This window comes from Microcaecilia unicolor, chromosome 13 (genome assembly GCF_901765095.1).
Source record: "Microcaecilia unicolor chromosome 13, aMicUni1.1, whole genome shotgun sequence".
Lineage (NCBI taxonomy): Eukaryota > Metazoa > Chordata > Amphibia > Gymnophiona > Siphonopidae > Microcaecilia > Microcaecilia unicolor.
Genome location: NC_044043.1, coordinates 48,949,812 through 48,976,723, shown reverse-complemented (window position 1 = coordinate 48,976,723; position 26,912 = coordinate 48,949,812). Strand labels below are relative to the sequence as shown.

The window sequence follows — 26,912 nt, the reverse complement described above, 5'->3', positions numbered from 1 at the left end:
TTCTTCAGGGTCTCAGGCTGCAACTGGAAGAAAAAAACAAGTAGTCTAGATCCAGCGCAATGGGCATATGATGGATGGAGATTGGGCCGAAAATATTATACTGTTGGTACCTAACACCAGAAGTAACCCCAGAAAAGCTGGCAAGAATGGGTAGGAAGAAAGTTTCTGTTGAAAGAAACATGGGGCAGTCGACATATATGCACATGTGGTAGACCTGTCCTGAAAAAAAAAATATTGGTACCACTGCTTCATCAACCTTAATACCATAATGAGAATAAAGGTGGCAAAGGATTCTAAGATCTTTTTTATTATACAGATTTCCACCGGAGGGAAGAGTGAGTATGGGAATTTATCAGATACAGTAGTTGTGAGGGGTTAAGTAGCAACCAACTGGAATCTTTTTGGTGAGATTAAACTACTTCTACAGCATCGATTAAATTACTATTTAACATTTCTAGAGCGCTACCAGAGTTACGCAGCGCTGTACAAAAAAACAAAGAAGGACAGTCCCTGCTCAAAGGAGCTTACAATCTAAAGGACAAGGAGTGCAGACAATCAAAAATTGGAACAGTCTAGATTCCTTGGGGAGAGGTACAATGGTTAGGTGCCAAAGGCGATATTGAAGAGGTGGGCTTTGAGTAGGGATTTGAAGATGGATAGGGAGGGGGCTTGGCGTATGGGCTCGGGGAGTTTATTCCAGGCATAGGGTGAGGCGAGGCAGAAAGGACGGAGCCTGGAGTTGGCGGTGGTGTAGAAGGGTACTGAAAGGAGGGATTTGTCTTGTGATCGGAGGTTACGGGTAGGGGCGTAAGGGGAGATGACGGTAGAGAGGGGCTGCAGATTGAGTGCATTTGTAGGTTAGTAGGAGGAGCTTGAATTGTATGCGGTACCTGATCGGAAGCCAGTGAAGTGACTTGAGGAGAGGGGTGATATGAACATATCGGTTTAGGCGGAAGATAAGGCGCGCAGCCGCGTTCTGAACGGATTGAAGGGGGGATAGATGGTTAAGTGGGAGGCCAGTGAGGAGTAGGTTGCAGTAGTCAAGGCGAGAGGTAATGAGAGCGTGGATGAGAGTTCGGGTGGTATGCTCAGAGAGGATAGGGCGAATTTTGCTGATATTGTAGAGAAAGAAGCGACAGGTCTTGGCTGTCTGCTAGTTATGGGCAGAGAAGGAGAGGGAGGAGTCGAAGATGACTCCAAGGTTGCGGGCAAATGAGACGGGGAGGATGAGGGTGCCATCGACTGAGATAGAGAGAGGAGGGAGAGGAGAAGAGGGTTTGGGTGGAAAGACAATGAGCTCAGTCTCGGCCATGTTCAGTTTCAGGTGGCGGTTGGACATCCAGGCAGCGATGTCGGATATGCAGGCCGATACTTTGGCCTGGGTTTCCGCAGTGATGTTTGGTGTGGAGAGATAGAGCTGGGTGTCGTCGGCATAAAGATGATATTGGAAACCATGAGATGAGATCAGCGAGCCCAGGGAGGAGGTGTAGATTGAGAAGAGAAGGGGTCCAAGGACAGATCCCTGAGGAACCCCCAACAGAGAGCGGGATGGGGGTGGAGGAAGATCCATGAGAGTGTACTCTGAAGGTATGGTGGGAGAGATAAGAGGAGAACCATGAGAGGACAGAGCCCTGGAACCCAAATAAGGATAGTGTATCAGGAAGTAGATTATGATTAACAGTATCAAAAGCGGCGGATAGGTCAAGGAGGATGAGGATGGAGTAGTAACTTTTGGATTTGGCAAGGAACAGGTCATTACAGACTTTAGTGAGTGCAGTTTCTGTCGAGTGTAGAGGGCGAAAACCGGATTGAAGCGGGTCGAGGATGGTATGAGAGGAGAGGAAATCGAGGCAGCGGATGTGAACGGCGCGTTCAAGTATCTTGGAGAGGAAGGGTAGGAGGGAGATGGGGTGGTAGTTGGAAGGACAGGTAGGGTCAAGTGAAGGTTTTTTGAGGAGTGGTGTGACTACGGCGTGCTTGAAGGAGTCGGGGACAGTTGCAGTGGAGAGAGGGAGGTTGAGGATGTGGCAGATGGGGGGGGGTGACAGTAGGAGAGATGGTGTTTAGTAAGGAGGTGGGGATGGGAACAGAGGAACAGGTGGTGCATTTTGAGGAGGAGAGAAGTTGGGCTGTTTCCTCTTCGGTGATTTTGAGAAAAGAGGAGAAGGAGGCTTGGGTTGGTTGGTTGAGGGAGTGGGTTAAAGGGTGAAGAGGAGAGGAGGTGGCTTGGTAGTGAATTCGAGGTTGATCTTTTGCACCTTGTTGCAGAACTAGTCAGCCAGTGATTGAGGAGTGACATTGTTCTTGAGGAATATAGGGAACGAAAGAATGATGGAGAAAATTTTGGAGAAATATTGGAATTGGTATTCTGGAGAGAAAGGGTGACCAGACTGAAGGGAAGGCTGTGAGTAGCACAGTAAGCTCTGAGTAAAGCTCTATGTAAAACCATCCTGGCCTAATGTGGGATATTTATAATCTTTGAGGGGTGGGGGGAGATTAGGCAGGTGGCTTTGGAGCAGGAAGGAGAAAAGTGCTGCCAAAGAAATATTTTAGTTGCATTATGAACAGTTCCATTTTATACCATGAATGTTTGACAGTTTGTAATATTTGTGGTTTATATAGGTGTTCATTTTCAAAGCAGATGGATGTTTCAAAATGGCCAGTAAAGGTCATCTGCTGAAAACATCCAAATCACGATTTTGAAAGGCAGTGTTTGGATATTTTACACTGCAGTTTGTCCAAATAGCAAGGGGGCGTGTTTTGGGCGGGCTAGGGAGGGCCCAAAATTAGGGCATCTTTCTATGATAATAGAATGAGAAGAAATGTCCAAGGCAAAAAAGGAGAACATTTTTATCTAGACCTGTTTGTCACATCCAGGGTACAAGAATGCCCTAATTGAGTAGGTGACCACTGGAGGGATGAAGACATGACTCCTCCTTAATCTCCCAGTGGTTACTGACCTCCTTCCACCCCACCTAAGAAGTGAAAGTGACAATGGATACCAGGCGCTATGAGAGCACAAGCAAGTATAATGAGTAGCCTAGTTGCCAGTGCAGGTGGTCTTGACAATGGGACCCAGGTTAACTCCCACTTTAACTCTCTTATTTCTGTACAAATATGTGATCCTTCCTGGAACACAATTACCCACTGCACCTGAATTTGTAAGACACATGCAAGCTTGATGGCTATTTTAGTGGTGTACCTTTCGATACAGTAGGTTTTTATTTGTTCCTGGAGGGCTCACGATAACATATAAATGAATTAAGGTGGGGTTTGTATCAGGGTCTTGTTATTTAAAGTTCACTACAGTGACCATCAGGCTCTGCAGGGACATCTGTGTGGCCGTTTTTGTACCTGTATTTTTGGCATTGGAAAATGGCTGTTCATTTTGGATGTTTTCAGCGCAAGAACGTCTTCGTGTATTTTCAAACAGGAAATCCCATTATTCCTGTTTGAAAATGGCTGTGAAATACAGGTGTGTTGGGGGGGGGGGGGGGGGGGTTGGACGTTGTGTGCAGCATGTCCCAATTCTGATTTGGATGTTCTTTTGAAAAATGGTTAACTTTCAAAATGTAATAAATATTTTTAAAAATGCAGATAGATACAAGCAGGTGCCAATATTTGTTTGGTGAATGAAGTTCTGCATAGCTTCTGTAACATTTACTGAGCTTCTTACACAAGTTTCAGTGCATGCCTGATTTATAGTAACTTGATGGGATATCTAAAACTAAATATAGCTAACTGAAGTAATTATATAATGTGTACACATTCTCTGTTGTAGATGCCCAACGTACAGCTACTCACACCCGCACTGCATCAACTAGCCTTATTCATGAAAATGATCTGGTGGTATCTTATACGGACCTTGATAATCTCTTCAATTCTGATGAAGATGAACTTACAGTGAGTAGCTTATCTGAATAGCTGATCATTGGAAAAGTGAATGAGAGCTGGTTTTCTGGGTAGTACATTTAGAGAAAAAGTAAAAGATTTGTAAAAGGTGTATTCTGTGCACATGGATATTTGATGTAGGAGTCCACATTTTAATGAGTTCTGCCCTAAACACCAATGGGAGAAACTCTTGATTCTCCCTCAACAAGTAGGGTGAATGAGACACTAGTGGGTGACCCCAGTGATGCCAACATAGAATAGTTGTCTTAGAGCTCAGAAGCTTCAGTTGTTCTTAGTTCCAGTGGGACAGAATTCCAAGAATGGGGGTGATACATCTAAAAGTAGTGTGACAGTTAACCCTGTGCTAGTGAAGGTGCTGGTTGCAATGAGAACCACAAATGCTCAGTATAGCGTAAGTGTTATAATTCTAAAAATCATCATGCGCGCCTTGAACATTTAAAGCTCCAGAGGCAGCCAGAGTAGTCGCTAAGCACTGGCTTAATGTCATTGTATGTACTACATTAGTTAACTATTTCATAATAGCTGCAGTCTTAGGGCTAATGTAGAAGCCCATATACAATTTAAGTTGTGTGATGATTTTCAATCTCTTATATGGAATCTCCCCATCTTATTTGTTAGATCTAGTCAGCCTCCCCAGTTTTACTAGGACAGGGATTTCCAGAAACCCATTTTTAATTGTTTCCAAGTGCTGTTATTTTCTTCCACTTTTGCCTTTTTGACTGTTTGGAACTCTTTACTGATTCAGATAAGGACATTGGTTATTTCTTATTTAGGAAATTTTTAAAAACCTACCTCTTCAAGAAATTTTTAGTATGATGATCGAGGGTTTTTAAAAATTTTTTTTCCGAGACACAAACAGCAATGAAACAAATACAACAGTCAAGAAAAGTAAGACTACATCTTGGAAGGGCAAGATAACATTGCAAATCACGTACTCCTACATACTATTTTTGAATGTCTGTAACAAGAAGAAAACCCCCCACCCAAGTAACCATCCAAGGGCAAAGGCAAGTTAAAAGGAGTACACAGAGAAACTATCTGGCAACACCCCAGTACCCAACTCTCTGTCCAATCCTCATACAATCCTTCAACCAGGGGAACAGTGAATTATAAAAGGACTCTGTGGAATCCCATTTAACCAATGTACGTTTGCGTACTGCCACCAAATGCTCCATTTCACAAATGTACCAAAGCTTAGTCACTCAATGGATCAAAGAAGCCACCCAAGTTTGTTTCCAGTGAGCCAGCAGGACCTGGGCAGCACTCATAGCATAGTGGGCCAACAGAGATTGAGATGCAGTAAGCCCTGGTGGCTTCTGGGAAGACAAAAACAGTTGGGTCCCACCGAATTGGTTAAGACAGCCATCTTTGAAACCGATGTTGGATGGCCTTCCAATAGGCCTTAGCTTTAACAAAAGACCACCACAAGTGCCCCATACTATCACGTTCCCCACAGTCCCGCCAACACAAGGGAGATATACCCGGAAACATATGATGTAGACGTATAAGGGTGAGGTACCAGCGATACATCACTAACAGCATTTTCTTTAAAAGGAATTGTCTAAGATGCATAAAACTATTGATGATGGAATTTATTGCTGTATACAAGTTAATATGCTGTATTACTTATAATGCTCAATAATAGAAGTATTGGCAATGTTAAAATGTTTATAATGTTGAATCATCAATAAAAACAGTTGAAATATAAAAGGAATTGTCTGAGATATTTTCAATAAAGGCCTTTCCATCACTTTCCAGTCATCATCCTCAATATGTAGCCCCAGTTCCTGACTCCAACTAGAGAGATGCAAATGATAAGACCGGGACTGCTTCCATTGATATCTATACAAGCAGGAAATCAAGCCTTTGGTGCTTGAATCCTCACAGAAGTCTTTCAAAAAGGAATCTTCATGTAAAACCAAATTTTTTACTTGTGCAGAGGACACAAAAATGGCACAGTTGGGCATAGGCAAACTGATCAGTGGAGGGAAGATGAGACTTCTGCTGTAGAGTGGAGAAAAATCAGTTCATCCTCATCAAACAACTTATCCCAGGTAACCATCGAGAAAACACCCCTGGTGTAAGACCGGGAGGGAAAAGAGGATTAACGGCAATTGGAGTAAAACAAGACATGAGATGAACTGGAGTAGGAAAAAAAGAATCTCAATAATAGAAAGTATTGGAAATGGAAGGGCAGAGATCAACAGGAAGCTGACAGAACAGAAATCTACAGAGAACCGACGGAATCGATGAGGAAGCCATAAATAATGGGTAAAGCGGCGAGACCCTAGGAAGAATTGTTCCAAGTGTACCCAGCGCTTATGAGGCTGAGTCTGGAACCACTCAAATGCTTCTGACGCTTGCACCACCCTATAGTACCAAAAAAATTAGGCACCTCCAAACCCCCTTGCCTGTGATCTCAAAAAAGAAAGGAACAAGGAAGTCGAGGTCTCTTATGCCAAATAAACCGAACCAGTTGGTCCTGCGGACCAGAAAGAAACCCTCTAGATAAGTGAATGGGTAAAACCTGAAAAAGGTACATCAAACGAGGTAAAACATGCATTTTAAGAGTAACTATACAAATCAAACTCTGTTATACATATAAAGTATCACATACCATGTAATGAGTTTATCTTGTTGGGCAGATTGAGTGGACCGTACAGGTCTTTATCTGCCGTCGTTTACTATGTTACTATGATATTAGTAATAAGTCCCAATGATCAAGATACCGATAAATGTTTCTAATCAACGCAGGGTAATTAGATAGTTAAGTCCTGCAGAAACCCATCTGAATGAAAAGGAAGATTGCAGAGAGTCTAAAGTTTGTTGAGGAATCCCCACAGCCATAGCTTCTGTTATGTGCAAAATGCAAGTTGATTTTGAGACCAGTGAGTAGGCCAAAATTTCCTGCATTAAATTAGGAGGGAAACCAAGGGCCTAGTCCAGGACAATAAAACATTGTCCGCAAAAACTGAAAGTTTATATTCCTGGTCTTCGACCACAATACCCGCAATATCCGGTTGGGAATGAACCACTATAGCAAAGGGTTCCATAACTATGGTAAAAAGCATACGGAAAAGAGGACATGCCTGACGAGTGCCTCGGGATACAGAAAACATAGCAGAATTACCCCCACTGATTCGATCACAGACTAGAGGGGGCAGCATAAAAAGCCCGAAGCCATCCCTGAGAGTACAGGCCAAGACCAAAATGATCCATAACCCGATACCTAAAAGGCCAATGAATGTGATAAAAGGCTGCCTTAGCATCAAGGCTGAGAAGGCACAAAGCCGATAGGAAATGAACTCAGATATATCCTTACCAGGTTTAGGCAAGACTGCTATCAAGGACTCCGCCATGGAAGGCGGCAAATCTACCCCCTCCTGGACAGCACTGTGGATCTCTGCCAGCAGAGAAACTAATTCACATGCAAAAGGCTTATAGAACTCGGGAAGATCATCAAGGCCCGGAGCTTTGCCTGTTGGCAAATCCTTTAGAACGGTATGGACCTCTTTTGGAGTAACAGGTCCCTCCAATCCAGCATGTTGAACCTCAGTTAAGGTGGGAAGATTTTGAGCTGCTAAATAATTCTCAATAACGTCCAAGTGGATAGAAGAATCCTGTGTATCAAAGTTTGATAGAACTATTGGAATCAGATCATATGACATTTAATCAAGAAAGCCCCAGTGCCACCTGTTGCCTTCAAAGTAGAACAATCAGTAAGGAGTTGGCTCAACTTTTGAGTTAAAGAATGGCCTGGTTTATTAGTCTGTTCATAATGATGTTGCTTCTGTTTAAGGGTCAAGAACTGAAGTTGATCAGAGTAAATATTATCTAACTGTAGGCTAGGAGCTTGCCACTCCCTTAAAATAGACACCTCCCCAGAAGCTTTATGACATCCCTCCAAGGAACCAGTATTAGAGATACATCGAGCTACCTGAGCAACCCAAGACCTGTGACTAGCTTTCTGAAGAAAATACTCCTCAGTGACAGCCTTCAAAGCATCCCAAACAATATTAAGAGATGGTCCCGAATACAAATTAGTCCCCAAATAGTCCTTCAAAATGGTGCGATATCCAGGAACAATCTCCTCATCCTGAAGTAAAAGTGTGTTTAAAGACCACTGCTTATTACAGATTTCCTCCTGCAAGGAAGAAATCGCGACCCAAACTGGGGCATGATCTGAAATTAGTTATAGAGCTGATGCCTGACAAACCCACTCCATCTGGAAGTGTTTTTATCCACAAAATGTAATCCAAATGGGAGTAGGATCCATGCATATGAGGGAAAAAACTATAGTTACGGACCTTAGGGTGTGTTAGGCGCCTCACGTTGGAGACCAAGATCGTCAGCCATGGCTCCCAGACAGCGAGACAAGGGACGCCCCCCCCCCACCCCCAATGGAGCCACCAAACCGATTGTGGTGATTGAGTTTTTTTAGGGATTAGTGTCACTTATTGTAATTCTCCATGATTTGTCTTGGACCTTTTGACTTGTAATCCACATAGAACTTTATGGTGGTTGTGGACTAGAAGAATAAATGTAATTTAATCCTGCATACAAGATTCACAGTAGTCTAACCTGATCACCAACAGATGTGCCTAAATAGCTAGGCCTTTCTGATCAGATAAGGGCATAACTACCTAATTTGGAGAAGGTAAAATGCATACTGTGCTACCATACACATCTTCTCTGCCCTGGATCAGAACTGGGTGGGGAAGGGAGCTTTTGGTTGAGAATGGGGGAGAGGATGAGGGGTGATTTGGCTCAGGAAGAACCAACCAAGGCCTGAGAAGTTAGTTTATAGTTTAATAAAATTTACTGTACTGCTCATATTGACTTGAAGAGCCGAGCACTGTGCAATCGAATAAAAGCATTGAAAGAAACTCCATCTTATAAAATAGGACAGAAAACCATACATACTCAAGAAAGACAAATTAAAAGGAGAAGAAGAGTAGAGTACTGTGGCTGTAGAAGGGGACTCTGGTGACTGGTCCTAACCATAGTTATACGCTTGATGGAATAACCCAAGTCTTGATTGTGGAGTTAAAATTTTTGAAAGAGAGCTCACCACTGGTAGATAATGGGAGGTTATTCTAAGTAAAGGGAGATAAAAAGTAAAAAGCACTACGTCTAGTTATTTCAAGTTGTGCAACTTTAGGTCCTGGAAGTAAGGAGGAGTGGCCTAGTGGTTAGGGTGGTGGACTTTGGTCCTGAGGAACTGAGTTTGATTCCCGGCACAGGCAGCTCCTTGTGACTCTGGGCAAGTCACTTAACCTTCCATTGCCTGCCGCATTGAGCCTGCCATGAGTGGGAAAGCGCGGGGTACAAATGTAACAAAAAATAAATAAATTTAAAGAACGCAAGATCCAACTATGTGTGTAGGGAATTGTAAGTGATGATAAATAATCTGGTTAAACTGTTCTAAAAGCCTTAAAGTTGAAGATCAGTACTTTATAAACAATTTTCTGTCCTACAGGCAATCAATGATGATTTTTTAAGTAGTTGATGTAGTAGAATTGTTTTTTATGTTGAGATTGTCAAGAGAAAAGAAAAATATTGGGGAGGGAATTTTAAAGGAGTGGGTCATAAGGGGAAAAATACTGGGACACAGTTGTAAGTTATCTTTTATCACAAATCTGAATCTAACATGGTGGTTAGGTGGTGAAAAATTACATTTTGGATCTCTGCTACTCCTAGTAACAGAAAGTTCTAGTTTACCTTGCAGGGGATATTATCCAGTCTCTATCCTTTCTTTGGCAATTGAAGATCTGCAGGTGGAGGCAGACTTTTCCCCCACATACTTTGAAAGATTTAAGTCCTGATGAAGGTTGTCATGTGGCTAAACCAGAATTTTGTGCTATAGGGGTAAAGACCAGGTGAAAGGGGGAGGGAGAGAAATGTAAAAAAAACAAATTGTGATAAATGTCTATTGAGGGTTGTATCAATTTATGAATATCATGGAAGTTGTTTTGTTGTGAGTTGTATATTGAAGGATGTCCTGTAACGTTTCTATAGAATAAAAAAAACCCCACCTTGTTAAAGTTAAACTTTTTTCTTTTTTCACTTTTTTTTTTTTTTTAAATAAAAATAAGCCTGGATCTAAAAAAACTCTGACCTCAGATGAAAAGTCCAATTGCAAAGAATCAAAAGCTGGAAATCTGGACCCTCTATCATGCATAAGTAAGTTGTTTTATATGTGTGGTCTGTTGCTTTCTCATATTGATATGAGCTGGTTCTGTTATAGGAGAGATGAGAAGTCTTTGGTTTCTTTTCACTAAAGCTTAGTGCGTGCTGCTAGGTGTCAGTGTACTATCTGCCACTATGCCCATGGGTATTAAAGGGGCTGTGGTGGTAGATTGCATGCAAGCTGCGTTAACAAGTTCTAGTAAAAGTGACCCTTGGTTTTAGGACTGGTATAGACTGGAGAATATTAGTTGTTTTAATGCATACTTTGCTATGGATTAACTTGGTCAGAGGTAAGTCCCATCTGTAGAACTGTGAAGTGGTGAATACTTTTGAGGTCTTATTGCCTTTATGAAGTTTAAAGTCTTGTTCCATCCAGATTGAGTGCACTGTGTAAAATATGATGAAATCATAAGTTTTCAGTAACTGAATTGCACTTGAGGCTTACAGATTTACCTCTCACTTTGTTGAACTTGATGTCAGGATTTCAGGAAAACATTTTTTTAAATCATAAAGCTAGGCAAAATGACAAACTAAATAGAAGTAACTTGCCAGGAACTGATGGTATCCACTCCAGAGATCTATAGATTTTAATTCTCTAATTCTCTTTATCACTAAAATTTGCCATTGTACCTGAAGACTATAGGGCAGTGATTTTCAACCTTTTTCAACTTGCGGTGTACTTAAAGGCACAAAAATTGTCAAGGCACACCACTGGAACGTAATCCATACCCGCCCATCCTGCTAAGTTCCACTCCATCCCCACAAGTAATCTTCTCTATCTCCACCCGTACCTGTAACCTTCAGAAGTAGTTTTCATTTAATTTTGCTACTGAAATACATTAGAGCACCAATATATCTGCCACTTGGAAATTGGAGCAAGTCAGACTTTTACAGATCCCTACATGCTAGCAGAATCCTTCGCATTAGTTGCAGATGCACTACATGACTCTCACCTGATACAAAATAGGGAACCGCAAAAGACATGCAGAGATTCTGGATTCTGCATGTCATGCAACACCAGAAAAATAGAAAGAAATGCATATCCTTCTGTATAGTGCAAAATAAAGCCGACAGATATAAATTCTTAACACTGCAGCCATAATTCAGTCACTAAATTGAAAATAAAATAATTTTTCCTACCTTTATGTCTGGTGATTTTATTATTCCAATCTTTTACCCAATTTTTGGTTCTGCTTTCCTCTATGTTCGTAGCTCTGTTTCCATTTGCAATTTCTTTTCTCACCTCCTGCCCTATGTCTGTTTGGCACTGATCTGTTGCGTTCAGCTTTCATCAATTTCTCTGCCTCCTCCTCAAATCTGTTTTGTTTTCTTTTCCCTTCATGTTCAGCCTGTCTCAACTCTTCCCTTATGTGCAGCCTGTCTCCTCTCTTCCCTTATGTGTGCAGCCTGTCTCCCCTCTTCCTTTTCCTATATGTGCAATATTTCACTCATTTTCCTCTGTGGTATTGTCTCTCCTCCACCTCTCCCCTCCCCCAGGTCCAGCAGCTTCTCTCCACCCACCTTGTTGGATGTCTTCCCTAACTAACCTCCTTGTCCAGCACATCTCTCCCTCTTTGCCCCTCATACAGAATCTCTCTTCTTCCTTGACTCCTTGTGTAAGTCTTCAAAATTATTTCCATTTCTTCTCGGTTGTTGTGTTTTCCTTCTCTACATCTGTTTGCTGCTGATCTATATTTTTCCACTTTTCTCGTCTCTGCCTTTATTTACCTATTTGATTTTACCCTAATTCTCTTTCTCTCATTCTCTTTTTAGACTCATATGCCTACAGGCTTTTTCCATCTCCCTCTCCAGCACTCTCCTTTGTCTCTCAATTTTTTTCTTTCCATTTTTGGGACCAGTGTCTTTCCCACTTGTCCCCCTCAGCATCTCTCTCACTACCTTATCCAATCTCTCTCTCTCTCTCTCCATCCCTGCCTGCCCCGTGGTCAGGCATCATTGTTTCCCTGTCCACCCTGCTCTGCTCAACTGATGGGCGGCATCTTTTTTTTTTTTTTTTTTTTCTTCTCTTCCCCCCCCCCCCCCCCCCGCCTCTCAGGTCAGGCATCTTACACCCGTTCTTACCCCCCTCAGAACCGACATATTCCACCCATGCCCCACCCAAAAAGGCATATTATACCCATCCCCCCTCCCTTCACTGACCCTGGCATCTTCCACCTGTGCCTGCCCCCCCTCCCCAAGAACTGGCAACTTCCACCTGTTCCTGCCTCCTAAGAACTAAGATCTTCTACCAATGTCCCATCCCTGAGGTCCAGCAACTGTTTTTTATGCCTTTCTTCCTCACCCCAGCGCTCTTCCAACCTTCTCTTTCAGTGCCAGCTAGCAGTGTGTGCGATCAAGGCAGTCCAGTCCCTGAAACTTTTTTCTGCGACTCCCACCTACACGGCGACAGAAAGTTGCATCGGAGGAAGTGAGTACTGCAGAAAGAAAGTTTCCAGGATTGGTTCGCCTTGATTGCTGGCACTGAATGCAAAGGTTAGAAGAGCGTCGGAGGGGAGGAGGAAAAGAATAAAACCAGTTGGTGGACCTCAGGAAGGCGTGGGTGGAAGATGCCAGCTCAGGCAGGGGTGCAGGGCGTGGGTAGAAGATACAGCTTCATATCTCTTAGAGGTGATCCCCGTGGGATTCCCGCTGCACACCTGGGGAACAGCCGCAGCACACTGGTTGAAAAACGCTGCTGTAGGATAACCAATATAATACCAGTTTTTTAAAGGGGCTTCAGATGTGATTCACATAACTACAGACCAAGGAGCCTCATTGCTGCTTGGTAAAATGGTGGAAGCTGTTAAAGCATAATTGTCTGGTATATGGATAAATGGAGAAGGCCCAGCATTAATTTTGCAAAGGGAAGTTATGCCTAAATAATCTACTGTAGTAGAATTCTGTTCAAGTATAAATAAGCATATGGATAAGGGTGAACTGGTTTGATTATATTGTATATGGATTTTCAGAAGGCACTAATATGTTTTTGTTTTTCTAATTTATAGAGCTTGAAGTGCATTGCAGCAATCGGTATTGTACATTTTTAATGTGTGCTATTCCATAGGGTAGAGAGTGAGTATACCTTAGGGATATACAAAGACATGGCCACTGCCTACAAAGCAGATCTACTAGCTGCAAAAAAAGTACTACTCCAATAAGATCTGTAAGGCACCCAATTCAGCCGTGCTCTGTAAGATGTTTAAAATGCTCACTACCCTTTGTGTTCCCTGTGACCTTCCAGATACTGTTCCCTCTGAACATGCTTTTGCTTCTCATTTTGAACACAAACCTCACCACTTGTGACACAGAATGCAAGCTGACCCCTTGCCACCTCCTGCATTTTCTTCCATCCTTCCTACTTTGACGGCTGGGACATTTTCAGCCTTTGCCCTCCCAACCACTGGTAACCTCATCTCAGTACTTCAGACAGTGAAGCTCACCACGGTACCCCAAGATCCATTTCCCTCTGGTCTGTTTAAGAAATGTTCTGATCCTTTCCTCCCCTTCTATCAGTGTTGACCTCCAGGCTGTCTGAGAGGTACATGCTAACTACTTGGAAGACTGCGACAGTGCACCCCAAAATCAAGGACCTTTCAAAGCCTACATCCAACTTTAACTACTGACCCATTGCCCAGCTTTCCTTTGTGGCAAAAATGGTCGAGTTGCTTGTTCACACACAGCTGGTATATTATTTAGACACCGCCCTTGCCCTTCACCCCTACACAACTGGGTTTCGATCCAACCATAGCACTGAGTCCACTCATGTTCATCAGCATCAAGCGCACACTGTTCTTGTCTCCGCGCCCTCACTGTGGCCTTTGACCTTATCGATCACGCACTTCTCTTACAACAGCTTTCCAAATTGGGTATCCATGACTCAGCTCTTGCTTGGTTCTCCTCCTCTTTTTCTAATAGACTCTACACTGTCCGTAATGGCATATCCGAATCTGCACCTTTTTCTTTAGTCTCCAGCATGCAACAAGGCTCCATTCTATCTCCCACTCTTTTTAACATCTTTCTGGCACCTCTGCTCAGTCTCTTGCACTCCTTAGGCTTTTTGGCCTTCGTGTGTGCTGAAGACATTCAAATACTTGGCATCATTGACCCCTCTGATGCTTCACAAATACCCATCCTCAATCAGAAGCAAAACCAGTTAACAGCCTGGCTTGTAGCCAATAGGCTTCTTCTAAACCCTAGCAAATCCCAGGTGGTTCTTTTCACTAGCCATGCAGATAAGTCCCTCCTTCGTCCCCGTCCCACTTGCACACCATGTGAAGATTCTCAGAGTTTTGATTGATAATACACATTTTTTATGCCTCAAGTTTCTGCAGTTGTAAAATGCACATTCTATAAGCTCAGGATGATTTGCTTGATACGCACTTTGACCCCTCTGCTTTGAACATTCTTGTCCTCTCTCATAAGTCATCTTGATTATTGCAATGCTCTCTATACTAAGGGATATGCACACAAGACCTTTAGCGTCTCCAACTTATCCAGAATACAGGATCATGTTACTCCTCTTAAAAAGTGCACATTGGATCCCTGTTACATACCGTATCTCCTATAAGCTCTTGCTCCTTGCCTTCAAGATACAGCATTCTGACACACCATGTTTTCTGTCTTGCCTTCTGATCCCATACCAGCCCTCTAGGACATTGCATTCCTCCCAACATCATCATCTTGTTGTTCCCTCACACCGCATTATCCATGCCTCTGTTAGACATTGTGTTCTGTGTTCAGGCTCCCAAATTCCAGTTACCGACCCACTTCCACATACAACCCTCGCTGTCCCAATTCAAATCTGACTTGAAGAATTTTGTTTTTTCAAAAGCATATGCCTGAGGCTACCCATTCTGAGCTGTGTTCCAGAAGAGCACATCTACTTACCCTTTTGTTCATCCCTCGTTTTCTTTCTGATATTGTAGTTCCTCCCCTCTTTCCCTCTTTGTTTTCCCTGTCTTAGTCTGCCCCCTCTTTCTCCTTTTTTTTTTTTTTTAAGTCTAAGTGGCCTCCACATTTCAGTAGTGGATGGGATAGTACATTGTTCAATAAACATGAAACTTGAGTGGAACAATGCTGACCCAATCCCTCAGGCTTTTGAGAGAATAGTCATGTGATGGAAGTTTGAGGAGGTTTGGTTGATAGGAGACAGCGTCATGTGATGAGGCAGAAGCTGTAGCCACCATCTTGATATACTCAAATCAAAATGGTCCACATCAAGCCATGCATAGGCGGTCCATATTTCTAACAAGCGTTTGCTATTGTTTTGGGTGACTCAGTATGGTGGCAGGCTCTGCCTACTAGCTTAAGGCCTGATAATGGGCTACGGTTTAATTGACATGCCCGTCAGTTAAACTTGGAGGGAAGGCAGTGTCCTGTTGTGGATTGGTAACTTGTTAAAATAGGTCTACATGGTCATTCACCCAATAGAGAAGATGGATAGTGGAGTATGGCATAGATCTGTTTTCATAAGATTTAACTTATTTGTTAATGATCTGGAAAAGGGAGTACTGAGTCTGGTGGTCTATTTTGCAGATAACTACTTTTTAATATTTTGGAGTTAAAACACAGCTTGACTGAGGAATTGCAGGATAACCTTGTGAGATTAGGGAAGCTGGGCATCTAAATGATGATGAAATTTAACCCTTTATTGTCCAATGTTCCCATCAATCTGTTCCCATATGGCTTATTATGGGAACATTGGACACTAAATATAGACAAATGAAAAGTAACGTATTTGAAGGAGGAAAAACAGTCTTATGAAGAATAATAATGCCAAACTGTGTGAGACCAGTGGACCATTGAGCCTAGCATCTTGTCTGTGATGGGGGACCATTTCAGTTAGTTGGAAGCTTAGCAGTGTTGTACATAGTGTTGGGATTCACATTAGAAATTGCAACCCAGGAAAGAGCTTGGTGTCATAGTGGAAAATAATTTGAATTTTTGAATTCCTTAGCTCAGATGCAGCAGCAGAAAAAAAGAAAAATAAAACTGTACCATAGAATGTTAAGAATCATTCATAGAGGAATAGAAGATGACAGTGACATGCAGTGACATCATGGTACCTGATGGCCAGGAAGTAGTTGAGTTCTGTGGCTGAAGCCCATAAATCATGTTGCAAAGAGGTATTCAGTATTGTGTGATCTACTAAGTTGGTGCTTCAGTCATCGGAGTAACTAGGCAGTTCAGTGTAATGGTATCTAAAAAGTAACTAGTGAACCTCCAACTCTGTCAGTGCAAGCCCCGGGACAGCTCCTGGTAGAAATCCAAGAAGGAGATTGAGGAGTTTGAAGGGAGCCTAAGTAAATGGTCTCCAAGCTACGTTCAGACATAATTGGGAGGCACATAAAGGAAGTAGACAAGTGCCAAGGAATATAGCATAGACATAGAGGCATATTTTCAAAGCACTTAGCCTTCCAAAGTTCCATAGGTTTCTATGGAACTTTGGAAGGCTAAGTGCTTTGAAAATATGCCTGATAGTGTCCCTCAGATAGCAGATGGCAGACAATTCAGCTGGGTTGTCATTTGTGCATAGGTCAGATGATGATTAAAGAGGCTGCAAGACACACACTTTGATATTTGGAGACATCTGCATGGGAAAGAAAGATTGCACCTTTTATTCTATGCCACATAATAGTTATTCTAGAATAGATCTTTTTCTTGCTAAATCTGGTGGTTTTGCCTTTGACTGGTGTGAAAATGGATTCCACAATGTAGTATGATCGCTCTCCAGTAGTAGTGGTTTTAAAAGGAATCCAGGTTGGTAGAAGATGGCATTAATGGAAGTTGAATGACAGCTGGCCGATGGATAAGGAGGTGGTAGGGGCCATTGAGGGTGGTGATATAGACTATTTTCATATTAATGATGATGAAGTTCTGAATGTCATGGTCTGAGATTATATGAAGTGTTATAACAGGGAAGCTAACTGCATGGGCCATCCTGAGGGAAAAGAACTGAAAATTTGTTGATATTTATAAAGCAATAGCACGCCTAGAAGCTGAGGCAGAAAGCCACTTAGTAGAGCTCCACATGGATGCCTGGGTGCACAGCTTCTACCACAAACAAAAGCCATGCCATGCAGAAAGTTAGCGACATGCAAGTTTTATGTGTGCAGAACTTGCGCTGTCATTCGGGGGAAGCCTACTGGGTACATATGCACAAAGATTCAGTGATTCAGTTATAAGCATGGCTTTTTGTGCTCATGCCCAAAGAAAATGAAAATACCAACACATATCTGTGCCTGTTGTGTGCATAATTATTAGCCTCCCAAAATTTTCTTGCATATTAAAATTTTGCGAGGCTGATGTATGCTGGTACTATTTTTGTTGGATACTTGCATATTATTACTCTTATCGCCTGTCTGTTTTAAACTTGCAAATACTTGTTCTGGCTGCATAGAAAATTAAAATGAGACATTTAAATCACACAAAAAGGGCATGAAATCCTCTCAAGTAACAATTCACTACTGTTGGGATTTGGCGAAAACTTTCTCAGTGTGTATGCATCAAAAGCCTCCGTTTCCTTCTGTGTATTACAGCAGAATACATAATGATCTAATTACCATACATTTTAATGTGGTGTGTGGCCATGTGTAAACATAGTAGATGACGGCAGAAAAAGACCTGCACGGTCCATCCAGTCTGCCCAAGAAGATAAATTCATATGTGCTACTTTTTTATTTGTACTGTCCTCTTCAGTGCACAGACCGTATAAGTCTGGCCAGCCCTATCCCCGACTCCCATGTGAGTTAACACCTGCACTCAACCTGCAAAAACCCTATGAAAACCATGTGGTTAGGTTCTCAGTAGCTTTACTACTACTACTTAACATTTCTAAAGCGCTACTAGGGTTACGCAGCGCTGTACAATTTAACATGGAAGGACTTTCTGCATTAACCCACTAGAGAGTGAGCACAAGAGTAGAGGGAGTGGGGCTACGCTTTCTAGATGCTCTGACTTTATTATAAATTAAGGTTAGTCAAACATTTTTTTGAGCCCAGTAATAAGGCTAGCTGCTTGAAAGCTGAAACAAAGAATCTTGCAGAATTGAATTCCACAGGTACCTCAAAAGAAAGTGAAGGGGCTATAGTGGTGGATGGCAAAGCCATTGGGGACACCTTTATTCAGTTTGACAAAGCTCTATATACACCAGAAAACCTTAGGAGAACAGCAAGATATAAGTGAGTATATTCAATTATCAAGCCTTCCAGTGATGTCTGAGGTGGAGCAGGTGAAAATCAGTAGATTGATCACGCAGGCAGAAGACAGGGCAGCTATAGCAACTTTGAAGCTGAATAAGGCCCGAGATATGGATGAATATATGGTAAAATATAAACCCTATGCCAGTATATTGTCTTTGTTGTTTATTGTATTGTTCAGTTCGATCTTAGAGGAGGGGAGGGTGACAGATTGTCACAGGCCTCCATTACGGTCACTGCTAAGGAAAGGAAGGGCAAAATCCTGTGTAATTATAAACCAATATCTTTATTGAAACTTGATATAAAGCTTCTGGCAAAAATTTTGGTTTCTAGGCTACAGAAGGCTATCATTAAGTTAATGCACCCTGATCAATCTGGATTTATACCAGAAAGGCAAAAAATTGGACAACAGATGGAAGGTGTTGAATCCGATATCGATATTGCAGGTCCATGACATTCCAATGTCACTCTTGGCTATAGACACTGAAAAGGCTTTTGTTAGGGTGAGCTGGACTTTTCTTTTTCAAGTTATATATCAAATTGTGTATGTTTTTATTATCCACATAGAAGTTTCGATATGCATATTTTAAATAAATCAGATGGGGTCTGAGGGTGACTTCAGGTGGGTACAGGACCTTTACAGAAGCCTCAAAGTATGTGTGAGGGTGAATGGCACATACTCAAGGCTGTTCTGTTTGTTGATGGGCACCAGACAGCTGTTCTTTTGCTTCTTTTTTTGTACTTTGGTTAGCGCCATTGGCCAATGGTATATGGTCAAATGTGGATATTGTTGGCATAGTGGAATAATCTGCATTTCAAACTATCACTGTTTGCAGAAGATATCTATATAAATACATAAGTATTGCCATACTAGGACAGATTAAAGGTCCATCGAGCCCAGCATCCTGTTTCCAACAGTGGCCAATCCAGGTCACAAGTACCTGGCAAGATCCTAAAAAACAACAATACATGTTATGCTGCTTATCCTAGAAATAAGCAGTGGATTTTCCCCAAGTCCATTTTAATAATGACTCATGGACTTTCTTTTAGGAAGCCATCCAAACCTTTTTTAAACCTTGCTAATCTAACTGCTTTTACTACATTTTTAGGGCAATGAATTCGAGTTTATTTACATGTTGAATGAAGAAATGTTTCTCTGATTAGTTTTAAATTTACTACTTTTCAGCTTCATTGCATGCCCCCTAGTCTCAGTATTTTTGGAAAGAGTAAACAAGTGATTCACGTCTACCCGTTCCACTCCACTGATAATTTTATAGACTAATATAATATCTTCCCTCAGCCATCTCTTCTCCAAGCTGAAGAGCCCCAGCAAGTCTCATCTGTCCCTGCCAAGTCTTATTAGCAAGCCCAAGAGTTACAGTATAGTCTGGGGCTTTAAGGGAAATATGAGTAAATCAGAAGCCCTGAATATTAGTCTAACTGGACAAGAAAGGAGGTGAATGTGAGCTTGTCATTCCATTTTGTATTTTGGTGTTATAAAATATCACCGTTTAGTACACTTGTTCCACCTTAACTTAAACCTCCCCCCCCCCCCCCCCCCCCACCTGAATCAAATATTGGGGACTTTAAAATCAGGAGAGGCTCGGTCTTGGGTGGATATCTGTTTTGGGCACTTCCCATAGAAATCCCCAACAACCTTTTCAAGCTTCTTAATAAGAAATTATTTGGAATAGATGGATCCCCCCCCCCCCCCCCCCAAATAATGGACTGGAGAATTTTAACAGCCAGGAAAGGGAGGAGAGAAGTCTGTTTCAGACCTGACGCTTTATTATGTAACTGCCCAAGTACACTCCATGGTGGATTCTATAGTGGTGGAGGTCAGACAATGGGTGCCATGGGAACAGAGTTCTTTTAAGGGACACTCCCTTGCAAGTACCTTCCTTGGCTCATGAAATTTGTAGACCTTGTTCACAATCCCTTTATTATTATTATTATTATTACATTTGTATCCCACATTATCCCACCTTTTTGCAGGCTCAATGTGGCTTACAATTCATCGTGGATACTGGAAATAGAAAAGAATGTACATTTGGTTTAACAGCGAGTTTTGGGTACATGATGGTAGAATACATGATAGTGTTAAAGCTGTAGACAGGTGCATGATAGTGTGAAAGCAGAAGACATTAAAGAACATTCCTGGGTAACTTAAAGAAAGTAGAGTTACGCGTGTTGTTCTTTATGATATATTTTGTCGAAGAGATAAGTTTTCAGGAGTTTGCGGAAATTGGTCATTTCGTAGATCGATTTCAGGTTACGTGGCAGTGAATTCCAGAACTGTGTGCTTGTATAGGAAAAGGTTGATGAATGCACTGATTTGTATTTCAAGCCTTTACATTTGGGAGGATGGAAATTGAGGAATGTGCGGGAGGATTTTTTTGCATTTCTGGGTGGTAGTTCTATTAGGTCCGACATGTAGGCTGGGGCATCGCCATGGATGATTTTATGGACCAAGGTACAGAGTTTGAACGTGATGCGTTCTTTGAGTGGGAGCCAGTGTAGTTTTTCCCGAAGGGGTGTTGCACTTTTCGTATGTTGGTTTGCCGAATATAAGTCTGGCTGCCGTGTTCTGGGCTGTTTGGAGTTTTTTTGAGTATTTGCTCTTTGCAGCCGGCGTAGAGTGAAATTATAGTAGTCCAGATGACTAAGTACCAGCGATTGTACCAGGTATCGGAAGACATTCCTTGGGAAAAATGGTCTGACTTGTTTTAGTTTCCACATTGCATGGAACATCTTTTTAGTTGTGTTTTTTGCATGGTTCTCAAGTGTTAGGTGTCGGTCAATGGTGACTCCAAGGATTTTTAGGGTGTCGGAGACTGGTAGACTTAGAGTAGGTGTGTTGATGGTGGTGAATTCCTTCTTGTTGTATTGCGAGGTGAGTACTAGGCATTGGGTTTTTTCGGCGTTTAGTTTCAGTCGAAATGCATCTGCCCAGGAGTTCATAGTGTGTATGCTTTGGTTGATTTCGTCAGAGATTTCTCTTAGATCGTGTTTGAAAGGGATAAAGATTGTTACATCAACAGCATATATGTGTGGGTTTAGATTCTGATTCGATAATAGCTTAGCCAAGGGTGTCATCATTAGTTTGAATATTGTTGGTGAGAGAGGGGATCCCTGTGGAACTCCGCATTCAGGTGTCCATGTGGCTGATGTTGTCGAATTTGATGTCACTTGATATGAGCGGGTGGTTAGGAAACCCTTGAACCATCTGAGAACGTTACGAAGTATTCGAGGACGTGTAATAAAATTTCATGGTCGACCATGTCGAATGCGCTTGACATGTCAAATTGTAGCAGTAGTATGTTGTTGCCATTTGCTATCAATTGTTTGAGTTTGGTCATAAGCGTGACTAGTACAGTTTCCGTGCGGTGGTTAGAGCGAAATCCTGACTTTATAAGGAACGCGATCAGGATCTGGGCCCATTAAAAAAGGTAACTGGTACCTATTATGGGAGTTAAGAGATTTACACCATTTGTTACAATTCAGAGTTCCCACTGGGTCTTTTGGACCTCAGGTTCCAGAACTGGGCAGGGCGAAACCTTTGTAGCCTTGGTCAGCTGATTTGTACTGGCAAATTTTTAGAGTTTGTGGAGTTGAAGGAGGACTATCAATTGGAAGAAAATTTTGTTATTGCCATCTCAAAAATTGTTAGTAATAAGGAGCTAAGGCAAACTTAAGCAGGGATAGATCTGAATTTGAAACTTTTATGTATGAAAATCGATTGCCAAGGGATTAATGTTCAAGCTATATTCCTTGCTTGGAGGAGTAGCCTAGTGGTTAGTGCAGTGGACTTTGATCCTTGGGAACTGAGTTCATTCCCACTGCAGCTCCTTGTGACTCTGGGCAAGTCACTTAACCCTCCATTGCCCCTGGTACAAAATAAGTACCTGAATATATGTAAACCGCTTTGAATGTAGTTGCAAAAACCTCAGAAAGGCGGTATATCAAGTCCCATTTCCCTTCCGTTCCCTCCCCCCTTAGTGAAGACACACATGTATATTGTGCAGTGAGAGTAAGACCTGGGCATTGTTTGGATCAGTAACAGTGGTGGGTGATATGAGGGGGCTCCAGGAGATTGATCTCAGCTAACCTGGTGGATACCGGTAATATTTATAGAGTCTTGTACCAGTAGTATCTTATGCCTATAAGGGTTGGGTAAGATGTATCCCATGGTCAGTAGACAGTAGGGTTATGGGAAAGTATGGTCCTTTTTTACTGTATATGGTACACACGCTCCAAATTGGTTTCATACTGGGAAGAGTTGAGGGGCTGATTTGGGAAATTATGGGGTGGATCTGCAGTGGCCCTTGAGATATTCTTGTTCCTGGGGCTATTGGATAAACAGAGTCTCATATTTATTGATTGCCTTTTTGAAGAAGTTCACCCTTGACAGTGTACAGGAAGATACAAATATTTGTCAATTTACTGATAGCAGTAGCAGCTTGAATAGAAATGGCAGCCTGGTGGTGGAAGGTAAGCCCCCTATTAATACAAACCTTTTTGCAGGGAGTTGGAACAGTCTAGCAAGGCTAACTGCAATCCAACATGACAGACTTTCCTCTTTTGAGGAAAGCATGGGATCCTTATGGAAAGATGGTTTGAGGGATGGCTGTAGTATGTATCAGTTTGGGAGGAGGTCTTCAGTTTGAGCAAGTTGGGGGTAGGGGGGCTACTCCTAAGGTGAATGGGGGATATGTATAAAGTATGATTGGGGGTTGGTCTGTGCTCACATGATTGAGTGAAGTATTGTGGTTGTGGTACACCCATGTATTGGGGAAGGGTGTTGAGGTTGCTCTAGGTGGGTGGGAATTAGAGGGGAAAAATTGAGTGATGTTGACTTGTTTGCGGAAGGGAAAACTGGTACACTGGTATGATTAAGCTCTGAATTTAAAATAAAAAGTTTGAAAAAAAAATAAAGGAATGGAAAACTGGGAATATAAATCACTGATATAACCAAATTAGCACTGTTTGTAGTTCTGTTTTGTCTCATTTCAAAAGCATGGAAAATGATGTACTGAGAAGGATGACAAAATGTTAACAGGAATTGAACAGCTTCCTTAGGAAGAAAGACAACAGTTTAAGGCTCTTTGGCTTGATGAAGAAAAGCCACAGTGGAATAGAAGAGGTTTGTAGAATGAGTGCGTAGAACATAACTTCAGAAGTGCTGAATCTAACTACCATGTATGTTGGAATGCTCCCTCTTCCTTACACATCCTCCAGCAAAAATTATTGCCCCTTCCACTAATCTTGTAGAGTTTCACTGGGGTCTGCACCTAAAGAGGATTTTATAATTATTTTCCAAACAAATTAATGGCTAGTATGCCTTTCTGCATATATTCAATTAGACCACTCTCATTTGGAAACCTGAACTCCTAGGTCCTCCGTTGTTCTAGGTATCTCCCCTTCTGATAAGACCCCTTTTGCAGATCTTTATATATTTTAGAAATGCCTCCCTGAACTTGGCTATGCTCTAGAGTACTTTCTAATAAATGTTCCTTTCATGTTGGGTCTCCTTTCACTTATGTTAACAATGTGCCTAACTTGATGTCACTGGAAAATATCTCTCCTCTTCCTATTCATACTCATCCTTTAAATCTTTAAATGGACTGGTTAATTTTTTTAAATTCAACTAGGAGGTTGATAATCTAAATCTAAATCCCTCATAATTTCCCTCAATATTGGGGCATAATTTGGTTGAAACATGTGTTTCCCATTAGCAGCTGGTTTCTCCCAATATAGCATACATGTGATTTTCAGTTTTGGTTATTAGTGTTAAACCCCCAATAACACTCCATAACTTTCCAGTTCCTGAATCAAATGTAGTTGTGAAGACTGGGGCTTTATCACTAATAATAGGACATTGCAAAAAATGGATACTTTTGTGTCCCTCTCACCACTTCTAAGTCTTATATGGTCATTTTAATCTTTACTTTTGTAGCTGACAGCTCCATTACCAGAGCAAAAAACAAAGATGACAGCATTGCCACATGCCCTACTCCATTGCGGACAGTTCCATATAGTCCCCAGTCATTTCCAGGCTTTTCAGGGGCTCTGTGTACAGAATCTTTAGCCATTTTATCAGTTGTGGTCACCCGGCTGTGCCTTCTTTAGGACTTTAAATATAAATGGCCAGTACACCCAGTTGAATTCTTTTACAGCACTGACTGCAAATAGTAACATTGGCTTCTTAGAGCACTGAGCCATCCAGTCTTCAACAGTTTCAACTGGTGCAAAATACGTCTGCACGTTTAGTAACAGGGTCTAAGATTAGACCACATTGCGCCAGTGCTTCATCGATTACATTGGCTGCCCGTTACTGCACACATCAGTTTTAAGCTGCTGTGCTTGGTTTATAAATCATTTCATCTTGAATGTCCAACTTACCTCTGTTGCAAGTTGTCAAAATATACTTCTCTAAGGGAAATTCTCAAAAAAATCTTTTGCAACTCCTGGGTTTTGATGGTGGTAAACTTTCATTCACTAGAAGGTGTGTATTTTAAAATTCACCAGTATTTTATTTGATGCATTGTAAATTTGTTTAAATTGTACTGTTTGTAAGATTGTGTTATGATTTGTAAATTCAGTGAGTACTGTAATTGTAAACTGCATTTACACTGGTATAAAGTGGTATATAAAATTAATAAATCCAATCCAATATTGTATTCAAGATCCTGATAGCAGTGCGGCACCCTATGATAAAGTTCATTTGATCAGGATGCAGCATCTGGGTTACCATGTTTTAACCTGTCAGCCATTATTTTGATCAGTATTTTTAGGTCTGCCCCCAATACTCTGGGTCTTTGCCCTCCTTATGGATAAATACCCCTGCAAATCACATGATATCCAGTAGTTTTGTCAAAGTCTCTAGACTGTTATAAAAATTAAGGCTCTAACAGCTGAAATCCTAAAAATATTATTTGAAAATCCATATAAACCCAAGGCTTTCCTTGGGGGTAACTGCTTAATCACTTATAGCACTTCCCCTGCCCTCTGACCCTAGCCTGGGCAGGGCAATGGTGTCTAAATAATCCTCAATTGCCTCATTATTCAGAAACTCCTCTGGCTTATACAATACCCAGTAGTACTCAGAAAATCTCTCTAATATGGGCTGTCCTAAGCAGAAACTTCCCCTGCCGGTCCCTTATTTTCAAAATAATCCTGGCCTGCAACAACTTGAAGTTCTAGACATCGTTCTGCTTGGCTTGGTCTGTATTAAAAGTATCCTTGTAAACAAGTCATCTGACAGCTAATATTCTCTAAGTCCAGCTCCTTAAGTTCCTGATGTTTTTGTTCCAGTTGGGCCAAGATCCCTCTGGCACCTATAGCTTTTTATGCTCCTCCAGGTGCCTTATAGCCATCCTAAGATCTAAGCACCTTCTTATGGGCTGCATCCACTATAAGTCTCTCCCCAAGAGTTGTGGCCAAAACCTCCCTGAAATTATTTAGTTCTAGAAATTCCTCTATTTTCTTCTGCATATGTTCACACCTCTTTTTTGAATGAGATTCTTTAATCCTCCAATTTTAATCCCCCTCCCCAATCCCTCTCTTCCAGGACTACATCATATCACATCAGGGCATGATCTGACCATGTAATTGCTTTAATTTTAGTAGCCATTTAGTAGCTATTCCCTCCTCCATAAACATATCAATCCTAGAGTAACTAGTATGCACCCTGGAGAAGACTGTATAATTTCCCTCTTTCCTATGTTGAACTCTCCCATGCATCAGTTAATTTAAAGATGGTATATCTGGTTGCAAATTTACCTCTCTCCCTCCCTTTCCTAAGTCTCCCAGCCCTATTATCCAGGTCTTGATTCAAAGTCAAATTGCTATCCCCTCCCAGTTTCAATAGTCCCTTCATAAACCTCATCAACTGCTTGGTAAGACTGTTGAGCAGTAATTTATTTATTTTATTAGAGGTGCATACATTTATCAAAATATGTATCCTATTATTGATCTCCACTGTAACAATTATATACTGCCCCTCCATATCCTGTTTGAGCCAATAGATCTGCAGCGGTACCCTTACAGCATAAAGAATTCCCAATTTCCTGATTTTGTGCCCCCACCTGTTAGAAACCAGTATAATATTTGAATATTGCTTATGGCACAATAAACCTTCATCTTTATGCAGCAGATGCATTTCTAGGGAACATCAGCTTTTAGGAATTCCAGTTCTTTAAAAAGAAGTTGATGTTTCATGGGAACATTTAATCCCTTAATATTAAATGTGAAAACTAATTTTATCCGTATCCATTCTTTCTCACGTCCCTCTCCCCCATCTTCCCCTTAGCTAGGCTTGCACGGTTAATCAAGCAAGCCAGGTAAAGAAATGACGCATGACAGTCCCTTTGGCAACCCATATCCCCACATACTCCCCCTCACCCCCTTCTCGGCCCCCTCTAGTCCACCTATAAGCAAACTGAATCGCAAAGGTTCTCTCTTCATAGAGCAGTTTCTTGCTAAGCTGCTATCCTGAAGGCGGCTACCCAGTTCTTTCAGGTCTTGCCACTCCTGGAATGGTGCTGCAAACAGCATCCACCTTTCCCTACTATCTGTCTCTTCAGGATTATTGGTTTCGCTCCTATTTTCATA

At 41.7% G+C, this 26,912-nt stretch overlaps 1 protein-coding gene across 3 annotated transcripts in view; it reads left to right on the top strand.

Annotated features, from left to right (window-relative positions):
- Positions 1-26,912, top strand: part of MED13 (mediator complex subunit 13) — a 339,306-nt gene that overhangs the window by 187,862 nt on the left and 124,532 nt on the right. For all 3 annotated transcript variants that reach the window (XR_003939897.1, XM_030185828.1, XM_030185830.1), the window contains 2 exons: positions 3,782-3,903; positions 10,008-10,095. Coding sequence is in view for 2 of the 3 variants with exons in the window: in XM_030185828.1 (XP_030041688.1) it covers positions 3,782-3,903; positions 10,008-10,095 (210 nt within the window). In the remaining variant the exon portion in view is untranslated. The remainder of the gene's footprint in view (positions 1-3,781; positions 3,904-10,007; positions 10,096-26,912) is intronic.